The sequence below is a fragment of the Heterodontus francisci genome, chromosome 6 (genome assembly GCF_036365525.1).
Source record: "Heterodontus francisci isolate sHetFra1 chromosome 6, sHetFra1.hap1, whole genome shotgun sequence".
NCBI classification, from domain to species: domain Eukaryota; kingdom Metazoa; phylum Chordata; class Chondrichthyes; order Heterodontiformes; family Heterodontidae; genus Heterodontus; species Heterodontus francisci.
In genome coordinates, this window is record NC_090376.1 from 78,280,830 (window position 1) to 78,298,143 (window position 17,314).

The following is a 17,314-nucleotide window of genomic DNA, read 5'->3' on the forward strand; positions in this document are numbered from 1 at the left end:
CCTGCTCAGTTTTGGCATTTACATTTCAAAATAGTGTTGCATGAGCATCGCAGTTGAGGCAAAGGGTCAGGACCCAGAAATTATCCAGGCGTCAGGTTCCCTGCTGTGGGCAAATCCTTGTGATGTTCAGGTGGGATTCCTAACCACTCACTGCAATGTGTAAATGTGGTTGTACAATCAAGCACAGTAAGAAATTTCATGCAAATTTTAAAATGTATTCAATTTTATGACCCATTTCCATACAGTGAACAATCTCATCAGCAGTGCAGAGTCTCAGAAATTTACCCTTAAATGTCTTAACATTAGAAATGCACATAAAACAATTTGCCTCTATGATCTGAAATCATCCACAGCAGCACTTTTCCTCACTTCCTCTGCTTAATTAATGGCAGGTGCGTGGTTTTGCTTTAATGTTATTTTTGGCTATGCTCTAGTTTGCTAAGTAAGAAACCTGTGTGCCCTTGAAGAAAAGGTATTCTGCAATAAAGCTTCTTTTATTTAGAAAGGGAAAATGTTACCTAGTTTCCATTCTCATGCCATGTGGTCTATAAAGAACCAGAGGTTTACTAGACTAATCCCTGGAATGGGCAGGTTGTTTTATGAGGAAAAATTTGGACAGACTTGGCTTGTATCGGCTAGAATTTAGAAGAGTAAGAGGCGACTTGATTGAAACATATAAGATCCTGAGGGGCCTTGACAGGGTGGATGTGGAAAGGATGTTTCCCCTTGTGGGAGAATCTAGAACTAGGGGTCACTGTTTAAAAATAAGGGGTCACCCATTTAAGACAGAGATGAGGAGAAACTTTTTCTCTCAGAGGGTCGTGAGTCTTTGGGACTCTCTTCCTCAAAAGGCGATGGAAGCAGAGTCTTTGAATATGTTTAAGGCAGAGGTAGATAGATTCTTGATAAGCAAGGGGGTGAAAGGTTATCAGGAGTAGGCGGGAATGTGGAGTAATCTGTTCAGCCATGAACTTATTGAATGGTGGAGGAGGCTTGATGCGCCGAGTGGCCTACTCCTGATCTTAATTCATATGTTTGTATGTATGTACATTCATTAAAAACAAATCACTTAGTCATAACTTTGATTTCCCTCCCACTGCCTCAACTTGGATTCCCTGCCCCACCCCACCCCACCCAACCTGGATGGTTGCATGCAAATGCTGGTGGGGGCAGAAGCCAGGTTTCTTATTGGATATTCCTGGCATCCTCTTCAGCTACCACCACATCTTGGGACTGCCATGTGAAAGGTGACAGTAGGTCCCAGGAATGGCATTAGTGGTTCTGATGTACTTCAAATAACGAAAGTGACTAATTGGTGCCTCCCCTCTCCTTTAATTTGGCCCTTATTTAGCTCATTGTCTGCTAGGGCCTACTACAACAACAACTTTTATTTAGATAGCGCCTTTAACATAGTAAAATGTCCCTAAGGCACTACACAGGCGCATTATCAAACAAAATTTGAGACTGAGCCATATAAGGAGATTATAAGGGCAGATGGCCTAAAGCTAGTTCAAACAAGTAGGTTTTAAGGAGCTCTTAAAGGAAGAAAGAGAGGTGGAAAGATTTAGAAAGGGAATTCCAGAGCTTAGAGCCCAGGCAGCTGAACGCACGGCCACCAATGGTGGAGCGATTAAAATTGGGGATGCTCAAAAGGCCAGAATTGGAGGAGCGCAGATATCTCAGATGGTTGTGGGGCTGGAAGAGATTACAAAAATCAGGAGGGGCCAGGCCATGGAGGGATTTGAGAAGAAGAATGAAAATTTTAAACTTGGGTATTGCTTAAACGGGAGCCAATGTAGGTCAGCGAGCACAGGGATGATAGGTGAATGAGACTTGGTGCAAGTTCGATTATGGGTAGAATAGTTTTGGATGACCTCAGGTTTAGAGGGTACAACATAAGGAGTGCATTTGTATAGTTAAGCCTAGAGGTAACAATGGCATGAATGAGGGTTTCTGCAGCCCATGAGCTGAGGCAGGGGCAGAGTCAGGCATTGTTATGGAGGTGTAAATAGGAATATAGGACACCAAAGCTGCAAACAGCCTGGCTCAGCCTCAGACAGCTGCCAGGGAGAGGGATGGAGTCGGGTGCTATGGAACGGAGTTTGTGGTAGGGTCTGAAAACAATGGCTTCATTCTTCCCGATATTTAGTTGGAGGAAGTTTCTGCTCACTCAGTATTGGATGTCAGACACGCAGTCTGACAATTTAGATAGTAATGGGGACAAGAGAGGTAGCAGTGAGGTAGAGCTGGGTGTCGTTAGTGTACATGTGGGAACTGATGGTGTGTTTTTTGATGATCTCGCTGAGGGGCAGCATGTTGATCAGAAATGGAGGAGAGCAAAGACAGATCCTTAGGGGACACCAGAGGAAATGGTGTGAGAGTGGGAAGAGAAGCCATTACAAATGATTCTGTGGCTATGATTGATGCTATTCTTCTTTGGCCTCTTTATCTCGAGAGACAATGGGTAAGCGCCTGGAGGTGGTCAGTGGTGTGTGGAGCAGCGCTTGGAGTGGCTATAAAGGCCAATTCTAGAGTGACAGGCTCTTCCACAGGTGCTGCAGAAAAATTTGTTTGTCGGGGCTGTTACACAGTTGGCTCTCCCCTTGCGCCTCTGTCTATTTTCCTGCCAACTGCTAAATCTCTTCAACTTGCCACACTTTAGCCCCGCCTTTATGGCTGCCCGCCAGCTCTGGCGAATGCTGGCAACTGACTCCCACGACTTGTGATCAATGTCACAGGACTTCATGTCGCGTTGATGCTATTACTCAGATGCCAATGGCTTGATGTCAAGTGTTCATCTGACCCTTTAAATATACAGCTGCCTCTTTAGGTGCTGCAACATCGCCAGGCTTTTGTGTGCTACCTCTTGGTAGCTATGATCCTGCCAGACCCAGCGATGCATATTAGATAACCCTCTGCCACCAAACCCAGCAGGATGTCTCAGATTGGGACAAAGTCAGAGGGGTGGGTGGAAGGCCTGCCACACCAGAATCTCACCCACAAGAGGAGAATCTAGCCTTGTAGAGGGAAATATAACAACAGAAAATCTACAACAGAGTGCCTTATGGTGATTGATTAAGGTAGGTTTATACAAGTTTAGAGTCTTAGATATTCTGTCAGATACAGCAGTGCTAGTCATTCCCATAAGCTGAGAATGGGATATGAGGATTTTGGAAGGTGATAAGAGGGGAGAAGTGTTATTTTTGTTGAGAAAAGTTACAATAGGTTTATATCAACACTATACTAGAATGCTCAGTAATATTGATCATTTAGAAAATGTTGTTTTCACTTACACCATGGATCATAAAATGTATTTGGATCTAACATAACTAACAAAAACTCAGAATAGAAAACTGCAAGTTGTTGCTCTCGGAAAAAAATCTGTACATTCTGAACTGGATCCATAAAGATCTACAGGTAACCCTGTGCAAATACTGAGCTGTATTCATAAGAGGCCATTCATGTCTCTGTGTTTGGGATTTGAACATTTGATTTTGATTTTTTTTTTGATTTAGAGATACAGCACTGAAACAGGCCCTTCGGCCCACCGAGTCTGTGCCGACCATTAACCACCCATTTATACTAATCCTACACTAATCCCATATTCCTACCATATCCTCACCTGTCCCTATATTCCCTACCACCTACCTATACTAGGGGCAATTTATAATGGTCAATTTACCTATCAACCTGCAAGTCTTTTGACTGTGGGAGGAAACCGAAGCACCCGGAGGAAACCCACGCAGACACAGGGAGAACTTGCAAACTCCACACAGACAGTACCCGGAATTGAACCCGGGTCGCTGGAGTTGTGAGGCTGCGGTGCTAACCACTGCGCCACTGTGCCACCCTATTTACTGTAACTATATCAGTATTTCACAAATAAGAAAATTATGACAGCAATAAGCATCTTTATATATTACAAATAAATCAGAGCTTGCTGCATATATCGGGCAAACATCACAAAACAGTGTGACTTTGCACTGAGGTATTTGCATATTAACATATTTCAATACAAAGTCATAATAATGCAGCTGTTACTTAATCACAATAAGTAATGTTAAGAGAGGTAAACAAAATAGAATCAAGTGATGCACTTTATTTCATGCAACTGGTTGACTAGCTGTAAGTAAACAACTATACAATAATTAGGGTGACATTTTAGCTCACTCAAAACCCATTCACTTGCACGGAGTTAAAATCAGGAAATAAGTATCCCCAGCTGCACTGTAATTCAAATCAAGCTGTTACAAAAAAAAACTGGTTACTTTTGCATTTTCTGTTTTGCTATACAGGTATAAATAGCAAGCGCTAATTGATCTCTTGTGCTAGCTTGGAGGCATTACTGAGCCAGAAATTGAGGACTGAATTTTGTTGAGCTCCCGACTTTGGGCTCTGTGGCGGAGGTGGAGCCGGGAGATCACAGCGGTCCGCCACGGAACCCGATGCCAGATTGCCAGGCCCAATCTTCCCAGCGGCAGCGAGGCTCCATGGCGCCCCTCTCCCACCACCCCCCACCCCGCTGTTCAGCAATGGGACCCAACTTCAAATATTGAAATAAAGGACATGAATAAATTAACATACTATTCCCCACAATCCTAGTGGCTGTCTGCAATCCTCCGTGCAACGGCCAGCACTCACGCGCCTTCACTTTCCCATCCAGGGAAAGCTGGCGCCACTGAGGTGGAAAAGCAGGGAACCTAGGATTTTTAGCATAGTTGCGGGGGGTGGGGCGGGGGTTAACTCTGCATTTCAATGTGGGGTGGTGGGGAAGGGGTGACCACTGCACTTTGCGCTGTTGTGGAATGGAGAGGTCAACTATTCAATTTAAGTGCTTTGGGGGGAGGGAATGGGGCTACCATTTATTTTCTGAGTATTGGGTGGGGGAAAAATCACACATGCAGTGTGGGGGCGGCGGGCGGGTGGGCGTTCTGGGATTGCACTTTGTACTCTCTGTGTAGGTCTGGCAGCCCTTTAAAAATGGCGCCTGCACCTGCACCTGCACAGCGGCAGCTGACACCGTTGCCAGCATCGCAGAGCCTGCCCCGCTACTTGATTAGGGACGGCGAGCTGCCCTGCATATGGAAATGAGCTGCCGTGTGCTAGATCACGGTGGCATGGCAGCACGCGGCCTGTGCATGTGGGCCTCCATTTTTTCCGCCCGCCACCGCTCCCGGCGGTGGGTGAATAATATTCAGCCTTGAGTGTGAGGTAGCTGAATTAGCACCATCGCTGAAGTACCCTGGTTAAAGAACTGAATCTTAACCTATTTCATTCAACTGTTCTATAACCATTATCCTCCTAGGAGTACTTCCTGATGTCCTCACTGTCCAGTTTTTAAACCCCAAAAGAACAGAATGCTAAAAAACATTAAAGTTGATTACAAATCCTCAAATTGTGAATTTTTAAAAGGGACCTTGAGGAGAAAACAGTTGTAAATATATCTTGATACTTTTTTTGAAGTATTCTATGGAAAGATAGCTAAGTATTGTAGCTACTGTAGTTAGTAACAGAGAATTCATTATAGTAACTGAGTGACAAAATGCTAAACAGAGTGAAAATACAAGGTTATGCTTTAAAGTGGTTAAAAAAATACTTACAGTGTGTGATATCAGGAGGTCCATAAGGGTCATTTATATAAACAGTAGTAGGTTTTCCAACTTTAAGATAGACCACGTCTGCTGTATGTTTAAGCACTGCTACTGCCTCTTCATGTGCTATCTCTTCCAAACTGTAGTTATTTACCTTTAAAAAAGATTATTTCATGATCATTTCCAGAGATATAGAGATACTGCACTGAAACAGGCCCTTTGGCCCACGGAGTTTGTGCCGACCATCAAACGCCCATTTATACTAATCCTACATTAATCCCATATTTCCTACCACATCCCCAACCTTCCCTCAATTCTCCTACCACCTACCTACACTGGGGGCAATTTACAATGGCCAATTTACCTATCAACCTGCAAGTCTTTGGCTGTGGGAGGAAACCAGAGCACCCAGCGGAAACCCACACGGTCACAGGGAGAACTTGCAAACTCCGCACAGGTAGCACCCAGAACAGAACCTGGGTCGCTGGAGCTGTGAGTCTGTGGTGCTAAGCACTGTGCCGCCCCTATGTTTAATATTGAATTGAATAATCATCTTAATTATATTTATTTAATGCTATGCTGCATTTTATGGGTAGGTACAAACAAACAAAATAAAATTCCTTACTGAATTTGCACACCCTGCAAGACAGTGAGACCAAATTTCATGCTTAACAATAGAAGAATTTACCATATTTGAAATAAACTGCTGGAGTAGCTTCAGCATCTACGCTTTACGCAAATGAATAAGTGGACAAATACTAGACATTGGTGGAATTTTGTGCTGGCGGCAGAGGTCTCGAGATCAGGGGAAACTAACACCAAGATCCCCGCTTCATCTCTTGTATGGAAGCCCGCAGAACTAAATGCCAATCAGGCACTTTACTGGACAGTGGCGGGCCTTCCATACGATTTAGGGCCCTGCTACCGGAAATCCCGGCCTTTTACAGCTGCCGGCCAAACAGAGGCACCAAAGCATATCATGTGGTCATTCGTCCCATTGCTGTTGTGGGATCTTCTCTGTAGCATTGGCTGTGAATTGCTGAGATGTTCTGAGGATGTAAAATATGCTGTATAAATGCAAGTTATTTCTCTCTTTAACATGAGTTAGGGCCTTCATGAGAGGAGGGAGGAAATTTGGAAGAAAAAAATCCAGCCTCCTGTGGTCTCCAAATTTTGTCACTTTTGCAAAACTAAATATAAAAATATATTCTTATGTCTTACTTATTGCATTCTACCTGATTTCACATAAGGCTCAAAATATAATCAAAATCTACAAAAAACAAGATTTCTTACCATAAGCAGTCGGTCTCCAATTTGTAATGTTCCATCTCTCTGTGCAGCTCCTCCATCAATTATTTTTGTAACATATAGACTGTTATCACCTGGGATATGCTGGTTACCCACACCACCAGCAATACTGAATCCTAATCCTACAATATAAACAAAGACACTGTTTAGCATGTACAATTCATGCAATTTAAGAAGTTTTTCTTAAATATGTTAGTTTAATTTTTCAATTTCTCTTGGTTATTAGTCTAGGCCTCTGAATTACTAGTTCACTGCAATCTCCAATAAATTACTATATTGATACTGTATCCTGAGATTTCTTTCACCAATTTTCAAATCATTTTGGTAACTTAATTTTGTTGAACGTATTACATCTCCTAAAATCTATATTTTATCTTGGCCATTCTACCAAAAAGCTTCTCTTTACCATCTTCAAGAAACAGAAGACATTTTCAACAAATGCAAATAAAATGTAGATTACTGTGGTGCTAATAAATAAGGGCCAAAATAACCCAGTTGTTTGATAATGGAATTTTTCCAATGCTAGGTAGGATCATTCCAACAACAAGAAGCATTTATATAGCACCTTTAATGTAGAAAATACTCCAAGCTGCATTGCAGATGGGATGAAAAAAATAAACAAAATTGATTAAAGGGATAAGATGTTGAGCCATGACAGGAAAGTTAGGAGAGGTGACTGAAAGTTTGCTCAAAATGGTTTTGAGAATGTTTTTAAAGGTGCAGAGAGAAGTGGAGTAGAGTTTAGAAGCAGATTTAGGGATGGAATTCCAAAGGGGGCTGCAAGCTCTGCCATCAGTAGTGGAGTGAAAGGAGGAAACACAAAAGAGCAGTCAGAAGTTCAAAGGGTATGGTGGAGGTTATAAGGCTGAAGGTTTGCTGTGGTAGTATGGCATGGTGTAGAAATCTGAGGATGTGTATTTGAAATGGAGCGTACTGGAGAAAATGGATCCAATGTAGGTCAGTGGCAGTAAAGGTGATGGGCAAATGTTACTTCGTACAGGGCAGGATTTTGAATAGATGCGTTTCGGCCAAGTTGCAGTTTAAGAATCGAGGATGGGAGGCTGTTGAGCAAGGCACTAGAAAGTCTAGAGGTGAAAAAAAAGGTTTTCATCGGGAGTTATAACTGAGATAGGAACAGATGGTGGGGGGGGGGGGGTGGGGGGGGGTAGGTGGCAGGGTAGGCTGTCGAGACTGAAGGTACCAACCTTGGTGAAGGCTAGAATATGGCATATCCAAAAATTAGGATTTTGATCTTCCTATTCCAACAAAAAGTTTTTTTTTTAAAGCTACATTAAATACAAAGTACTATTTTAACACTGATTATTCATGTAGAATTTGTATATCAATTAGTCATGGTTGAAGTGATCTGAATGGCTTTTATAAACGGCTGTTAACAAGGAGTTCTCATGTTCTTGTCCTTTAATCTCTGTATGAAAAAGAGAGTGAATTAAATAATAGGCTATAATTTATGGTCATGTAATTTTATAGATATTTACCATTAAAATAGTAGCTCTATGGTGGAGGAAACATTGCAGCCCGAATTTTGTGCCAATAATGATGTGACTAACAGCACTCAATTGCAGTAATTTTGACTTACCACATCATTAAAAATTCACTTACACTGGAATGGATATGCCCTACCTTCTTTTGGTGGGTATAGTGTGTTTCTATCATGTAAGTACCCCAACTTCATGTCCTTCGACATGTTTCAATGCTGAGTCTCTCACCACGATACTGTTATAGTGAAGCTTCTGGACTGCAATTTCTTGATTTCCTGATTTTCCATGTTTAACTGCGTATGTGCAGTCACTGGAAGTTTCTGCCTGATTTACTCTTTAATAGCAGTAAGCGCTGATAGCCTCACCATTATGTTTACCGCAAAATCTGGGCTGTGGTTAAATCTCATCACTTTATTTTGTAACCTCAACATCAGTAGTACACGAGTATAGTTTAGAACTAAAAATATAGGAGCCATTAATAAAAATGGATATTTTTAATAGTTATGTTTGCAATCAATTTCTGGATAAGGCATAACCAGAGAGCTCATTACATATTGGGAAATAGGTACACATTAATTCAAGTACTAAATATTTATTACTGCTACATACATTAATATTTCTAATAGATTGGTACCTGTTGTAATTGCTGAGAGATTCAGCCTAAACTGTACCATGATTCAATGGTGTTCAACTTAATCTTCATAAAACTGATGTATCTTATATTATTTGTTCACGTGAAATGATTTCTCTGATCCACACTGGGGAGACATTTTACTCTGTATTTAGTTAGACTGAAATATCTTGCTGAATCTCAAAGGTTCTCTGATTTAATGGTGAGGCATAAATATTTGTCATTCCCCAATACATGAAAGTGTTAGAGTATCAAACACAAATATTAGGAATACTTTACAATATTAAATATTTTGGCATAAAGAAAATAATGCTAAAATTGAAATCAAGTGTAACAAGCATATGTTGCAATACTTCAAAAAGTACTTATGTTACTGAAAATTCTAACAGTATTTGAGGGATGTTAATGAATAAAAATTCAGTGCTTATTATCAGACCTGATTATTTTCTTTCTTTATTTCTTTTAATAGTGATAGTAATGATAATAAATGCCACTTATCAGTCTGTATGACAAGCCAATGCACATTTTTTGAATTATAGTGACAGATAATGTAACAGTTATGGTCACAGTCAGGTAAATAGGCAATTGCAAAGTTGCCATTTCATTCAGACTCATGATCTGACACACTAAACCACTTATTACATTTCTGAAAAGGTGCATGGTCCTAATTAGGCTGACAAGCACATGAATGCTTTCCAATATGCTGTTTAAAACAGATGTAGTCCATCCTCTCAGGAGCGGTTTTCATTTAAAAAATACAATAAAATTCCAATAAGAACTTTTGGGGTTTAGAGGTCACAAAATAGAGCATACAAGCATCAGAAGGATGTTTTAAGGACTCATTTCTGGCACATTTGATGCACATAGAAAAAGTTAATTTAAACTATTCAACAAGTTTTAATACATTCCATTTATGAGACTTCAAAGTTTCATTTTTAAACCATGTTTTCTATTTTTTTTCAGCTTAACTGAAGATTACCTTTGGGTCCTTTTATGAGCTTTATTTCTGTAATAGTCTCCAAAACAGGCCTTCGTCTGCGCACATACAGTTGCACAATTGAACCAGCTTCCTTCAAGGCCTCCACAGCTCCACTGTGAGACACTTCAGATACATCAAATTCATTCACCCGCAGAATGCAGTCATTGACTCTAAACAGCACAAAGCAAATTCATTTTCACATAAAAATATTTGTTTTTCTGGTTTTAATTTCATCTACTATCTGTGTTCTCAGATATAACTAGAGAGAAATAAGCATAGTTTAATAATATGAAGTAATGTTTTTGTCAAGCAGAGCCTAACTTTTGGCATTACCACACATCCATTTCTACATTGGATATTGGGCAAAATACAAGAAATAATACTGTAAGATTACTGGACAATGGTTCTGTCATTTTCTCTAATGTTACCTATGCTTATTGTAAGGTAATATATTTACCAATATTTTTTAATTCAATAGAAACACAACACTAAAATTCTCAAAACTAAAGGTTGATTTTGATTCAAAAAATTGGCACACTTTCACTTTGCTAGAAAAGGCAGTTTGTTTCCTTTATTCCGAAAGCGGGTTGTGACAATATATGGCATCGTGATATATACAATCACAAGTTTGTTATTCATGCATTCCTTTAGCTTTTTTTATTTTTCTTTTGTACCTGTTCATGACATTTTAATCATCTATCCACAGGGGCCCTTAAGTCTCCTCCGACCTCCACTGCTTCTACATTTTCAGCATTAAGAAAGTACTCCGATTTATCCTCTATAGATTCAAAATGGATGACCTCACACTTGCCTATATTGACATTCATTTACCACAGTTTTGCCGATTTACTTATTCTATTAATATTTATTCATAATGTTATGCTTCCATCTACACTGCTTACAATGTTTATCTTTGTGTCATCGGCAAACTTGGATATGTGGCTCTCTATTCCATCATCTAAGTCGTTAATAAATACTGTGGTTTGTTGAAGCGCCAATACAGCTCTCTGTAGAGCACCACCAGTCACATCTTGCCAATTAGAGTACCTGCCCATTATTCTTACTCTCTGTCTCCTGATGCTGAGACAATCTCCTGGCTCAATGACGGGAGACGGTGGTGTAGTGGTAATGTCACTGAACTAATAATCCAGAGGTCCAGGCTAATATCTTGGGTACATGGGTTCAAATCCCACCATTGCAGCTGGTGAAATTTAAATTCAGTGAATTAATAAAAAATCTGGAATTGAGAGCTAGTCTCAATAATGGTGCCATGGAACTATCATTGATTGTTGTAAGAACCCATCTGGTTCACTAATGTCCTTTGGGGAAGGAAATATGCTGTCCTTACCTGGTCTGACCTACATGTGACTCCACACTGACAGCAGTGTGGTTGATTCTTAACTGCCCTCTGAAATGGCCTAGAAAGCCACTCAGTTGTCAACAGCAAATGGGCAACAAATGCTGGCCTTACCAGTGACACCCACATCCCATGAAAGAATTTTTTAAAATTAGTTTCCTTGGAAAGTCCAGCATCCTTTCTTCTACTGTAATTATTAATGCAAAGCAGTTATTTAACATGTCTGCCATTTCTTTATTTTCATTTATAATATCGCCATTGTCAGTTTGGGCCAGCAATTCATTCGTCTTACTCTTTATGCTCTGTGTGTTCATATAAAAAATTCTCATTTGGACCACACAACCTATCCTGTCCTTCTGCTCGAATGTCATTTTCCTCCCGCATTTCTTCTTTTTCTCTGCTTTAATTATTTTACATCTTTTAGTTTTCCCTTTACCTGTAATGCCTAACACACAATTTCTGAGTATTACTCTATTCGCTTCCATTACATTTGTTTTAGAATTTTTCTTTATACTACCTTTTTCACATGAGCCCTCTTCCCCCCTCCCTCCCATCACTTTACCAGTTTAAAGTCCTTGTGACTACCCCATTTATCCTTTCCACTAGGAGCATGATTCCTGTCCAGTTCAGGTGGAGCTCGTCCCAATGGAACAGTTCCTTCCTCTCCCAGAAATGTTGTCAGTGTCCCATGAAATGCTCTTTCCCACACCATTCCTTCAGTTGCATGTTCACTTCACTAATTTTTTTACATTTGTTGATAGAATGTAGGCATTGCTGGCAAGGCCAGCATTTATTACCCATCCCTAATTACCCTTGAGAAGGTGGTGGTGAGCTGCCTTCTTGAAGTGCAGCAGCCCATGTGTGTTAGGGATGGAGTTCCAGGATTTTGAACCTGCGACAGTGAATGAACAGAAATATAGCTCCAAGTCAGGATGGTGTGTGACTTGGCGAGGAACCTGCAGGTGGTGGTGTTCCCGTGCGGGTGCTGCTCTTGTTCTTCTGGTGCAGAGGTGGAAAGTGCAGTTGAAGGAACCTAAATGAGGTGCTGCAATTTATCTTGTTGATGGTACATACTGCTGCCACTGTGTGGCAGTGGTGCAGGGAGTGAATGCTTAAGGTGGTGGATGGAGTGTCAATTAAGTAGATGCTTTGACCCAGATGGTATTGACCTTCTTGAGCGTTGCTGGAGCCTCACTGATCCTGGCAACTGGACAGCATTCTATCACACTCTTGACTTGTGCCTTGCAACTGGAGGATAGGCTTTGGGAGTTAAGAGGTGAGTTACTCACCACAAAATTCCCAGCCTCTGACCTGATCTTATAGCAACAGTATTTATGTAGTTGGTCCAGTTGAGTGTCTGGTCAATGGTAACCCGCAGAATCTTTATGGTGGGGGATTTAGCAACGGCAAGAACATAAGAACAGAAGAAATAGGAGCAGGAGTAGGCCATTCATCCCTTTGAGCCTGCTCCACCATTCAATGAGATCATGGCTGATCATTTTCCTGCACTATCTCCGTAACCCTCGATGTTTTTAATATGTAGAAATCTATTGATCTCAGTCTTTAACATACTCAACTAGTGAGCCTCCACAGCCCTCTGGACAGAGAATTCCAAAGATTCATCACCATCTGAGTGAAGAAATTCCTCCTCATCTCAGTCCTAAATGGCCCTTATTCTGAGACTGTGTCCCCTGGTTCCGGACTCCCAACCAAGGGAAACATCCTTCCTGTATCAACCCTGTCGAACCCTGTAAGAATTTTGTATGTTTGAATGAGATCATCTCTCATTCTTCTAAACGCCATTAATCTTTTCTCAGAGGACAGCACTGATGTGCTGGGCTCCCCCATCATTGAGGATGGGGATGTTTGTGAAGCCTTCTCCTCTGGTTCGTTGTTTAATTCACCATTCACGAGTGGATGCAGCAGGACCGCAGAGCTTTGATCTGACCATTTGGTTGTAGGATTGCTTAGCTGTGTATATAGCATGCTGTGTCCGCTGTTTAGCATGCATGTAGTCCTGTGTTGTAGCTTCATCAGGTTGGCACTTCATTTTTAAGTATGCCTGGTGCTGCTCCTGTCATACTCTCCTACACTCCTCAGTGAACCAGAGCTGGTCCCCTGGCTTGCTGATGATGATGGAATGAGGGATATGCTGGGCCATAAGGTTACTATTGTGGTTGAATACAATTCTGCTGCTGTTGATGGCCCACAGCTACTCATGTATATCCAGTTTTGAGCTGCTAGATCTGTTCTGAATCTCTCCCATTTAGCATAGTGGTAGTGCCACACAACATGATGAATGGTGTCCTCAGTGTAAAGACAGGTCTGTGCGATGGCCACTCCTACCAATACTGTCCTGGACAGATGCACATGCGACAGGTAGATTGATCAGAACAAGGTCAAGTACATTTTTCCCTCACCACCTATCACAGGCCCTGTCAGGTTGACATGCCTTTTAGCACCTGGCCAACTCAGTCAGTAGTGGTGCTACTGAGCCACTGTTGCTGATAGACATTGAAGTCCCCCACCAGAGTACATTCTGTGCCCTTGCTACCCTCAGTGCTTCTTCCAAGTGGTGTTCAATATTGAGGAGCACTATACATCAGTTGAGGGAGGGCAGTAGGTGGTAGTCAGCAGATTTCTGAGCCCATTTTTGACCTGATGCCATGAGACTTCAAGGGGTCCCAAGTCAATGTTGAGAATGTCCGGGGCCACTCCCTCCTGACTGTATACCACTGTGTCACCACCTTCTTGTGGGACTGTCCTGCAGACATACCCAGAGATGCTGATGAAGGAGCCTGGGACAGTGGCTGTAAGGTATGATTCTGTGAGAATGACTATGTCAGGCTTGTTGCTTGATAAGCTTGTGGGACAGTTCTCCCAAATTTTGGAACAAGTCCCCAGATGTTAGGGAGGAGGAATTTGCAGGGTTAACTGGGCAGGGTTTGCCTAAGTTGATGTCGGGTGGTCTGTCTGGTTTTATTCTTATGTGACTTTTTTGTAGTGGTTTGATACAACTGACTGGCTTATCCTTATGCCAATTTGCATCTGGCTCAGGTAATAATTCAGAGATTATAATCCTTGAGTTCATTTTTTAAAAATTTAGTTCCAAGCTCTTGATACTGTCTGAACAGTAGCATTACCTACTCTTTCCTAAGTTGTTGGCCAATATGGACACAATGACTGAGTCCTCCCCTCCCTCTCAAATATCCTTTCAAGCCAGTTTGAGATGTGCCTCACCCTGGCACCAGGTAGACAAAATACCATGTGGGCATCTTGATCCTGCTTATAAAGAATACTATCATTCCACCTCATTATTAAACCTCCACAATTGCCACATTATGTTTCCACTCCTCCTCCCTTTGGACAGCCACCTGCTCCAAGGTGTCATTGTCCTCATTCTGGCTGTCCTTCTGACAGTCTTCATCCTTATCCCCACAGATAGCAAGTACATTTCACCTGTTGGATAGGATCAGTTTCTGCAGATCCTTGTTCTCTACCTTACCTGGGCTCCCCTTACTCTGTACTCTATCAGTCACACCAACCTCCTTTTGATCCTGCACCTCTCTACAAGATGTTACTGCGGTCTGACCAAACTGTCCAGATACTCCCCCCTCCCTATGCGTTGCAGTCTCTCCAAATCGCAGTCCAGCTCAATGACTCTGAGCCTGAGAGATTTGAGGCAGAGACATCTATTGCAAATGTGTCCACTTGGGACAGTTTCGCTGTTCACAAACCCCCAGACACACAACCTGCTCTGCCATATCTTAGTCTGTATTAATTAATCGATAAAATGTATTTATAGATTCTTTTTAGCTTTAAGGCTATTTAACTGTTTCGTTAACACCAAAACACAAACACTGTATCAATCTACCACTCTGCTTCTCCTGACATATTGATGGCCAATTGCTATAATATTTAAGACAGCAATCATTCTATCCAAAGAAAATTAATTTAAGTGGCCAACAAGTAAGTTAAACTTCAACTAAATCAGATTTCCATGTCTGTCCTTACTTGTTTTATTTTCATTATACCATTACTGTAAGAAATTCAAAATTATTAATAGCAATCGCCACATATGGAAGAGTTCAGTTGCCTTCTTAAAAGCATCCACCTGATTATTTCATCCTACTTTTAAAGAAGCTCCTTTTGCCTCCTTCTTTCTCCTCCTCCCCTGCTGTCAAAATTCTTATTTGCATCTTTTGTATGTCAATACCAAACGTCTTAAATGCCATCTTTGCTGGCCCCACTGGTTCCATCCTGCATAAAATACAATTCACTCAGAGTGCCCAGGTATACACAGGCACAAAAGGGTTGGATTTTATTTTTGTGGTGGGGGTCCTAACAACAGACCAGAAGGCCTGGGAGCGCAACCCTACCTCAACTATATATCGGACCTCTGGCCGATTTTAATGGTGAGCAGGCAATTAATTGTCCACCATCGGGGATGCCATCCCCTACAAGAGACAAGACCTTGCCCCAGGAGCTGCTGGCCAATCACAGTGCCGGCAGTTCAGCAGCTCAACCAAGAGTAGTGGCCACTGCTAGTACTGCAGGAGGCCAGGAGCAGCAGCCATAGAGGAGGCGCCAGAAGACAGGTGAGTGAGATTGAGTTGACTGGGGCCACTCAAGCTGACCCCGGTGAGCTGGTTGAGGGCCTTTACTGAAGGCAGGGGAGAGTCTTTCAGCTAGGGGGCCCATGCCGCTGGGGGGGCCCTCCGTGGACCACAGGGTCAGGAGGGCCCCCACCAGCCCGCAGGGAAGCTTACTTGGCGGCCTCCCAAAATAGCGGAGGCCACCCCCCCCACCCCGCCACTTCCCCGACCCCAGATGCAGCGGGAAAAGGCCCTTAAGTGGCCCTTCATTGGCCACTTCAAGGCCTCAGTTGGCCTTTGGGCAAGAAGCCCATCCCTCGACCGTCCCCATCCTGGTAAAATTCCATGGCATCGGGAAGATGACACCTTCCCCACCTTCCCTCACCATTTTATGACCCTCCTCACCTCCCAGCCTGTCTCTAGAGGGCTAATAAAATCAAGCCCAAAATTCCAAATTCCCATCACCCCTGTCCTTGCCGTGTGGCTCTCTTTATCCCAATAAATTAATCGAAAAATCTTTGCACCACCTTCGAATCCTTCTATGACCTGAACCCACCCTATTTGTCAGTAATAGCCTCTGGGGTAATGAGAATTTACAGTAAAGCTCAATCCTGTTCTCATCTGACATCCCCTGTCCCAGAATAGGACACTGGATGATTTGACCTAACTCAAGGGTACTGAGACCAGTTGTAGCATTCCTAACACCAAACCAGCTTAAATCAACTAACAAAGCACAGATTTTCCCAGTTTGTGTAAACGACTACATGTAAAAGCTCTCTGAGCCACTGAGTGAGAACATTTGCACTCTAACATCTTTAGTTTGTGCCAGATTTACGAAGTGCTCAGGAGTGTAGATAATAGATGCATCTCATGGATGAAGTGCAAGAGAAAAATAAGTATTATCATCCATCATTTAGTTCACAAATTCCAACTTGATTTTTTAAATAACATGCAAACAGTCTTTGTATTCAAATATCTTAAAAAATATTTATTTACAGGACATCTCACAAACACTGCCACTCAAGAATGAATTGTTGCCGAGACGAACTCAGTGTTTCCAAACTTGAGGGAAAGCTGGAGTCACTGCAGAGTATCAGGAAGTCTGAGAGTTTCTTGGATCATACGTTTTAGGAGGTAGTCACCCCCATAGGCAGTGAGAGTTCAGGATAGTAAATGGATGGTCATCGGAAGAGTAGGAAGAGGCAGGAACTGCAGGAGACTTTGGGCTGTGTGCCACTCTCAAACCAGTACTCAACATTGGAGACTGCTGGGAGTGACAACACCTTGAAGGAGTGCAGTCCAGACCACGGCACCAATTGGCAAGGGACTGCACGGGGGGAACAGCAAAGCATAG

The 17,314-nt window shown here is 42.2% G+C and overlaps 1 protein-coding gene across 3 annotated transcripts in view; it reads right to left on the bottom strand.

The window, feature by feature from the left end:
* Positions 1–17,314, bottom strand: part of dlg2 (discs, large homolog 2 (Drosophila)) — a 1,345,388-nt gene that overhangs the window by 617,544 nt on the left and 710,530 nt on the right. For all 3 annotated transcript variants that reach the window (XM_068033932.1, XM_068033931.1, XM_068033933.1), the window contains 3 exons: positions 10,009–10,178; positions 6,885–7,021; positions 5,601–5,745 (listed from right to left, as the gene is read on the bottom strand). In XM_068033932.1, coding sequence (XP_067890033.1) covers positions 5,601–5,745; positions 6,885–7,021; positions 10,009–10,178 — 452 coding nt within the window. The remainder of the gene's footprint in view (positions 1–5,600; positions 5,746–6,884; positions 7,022–10,008; positions 10,179–17,314) is intronic.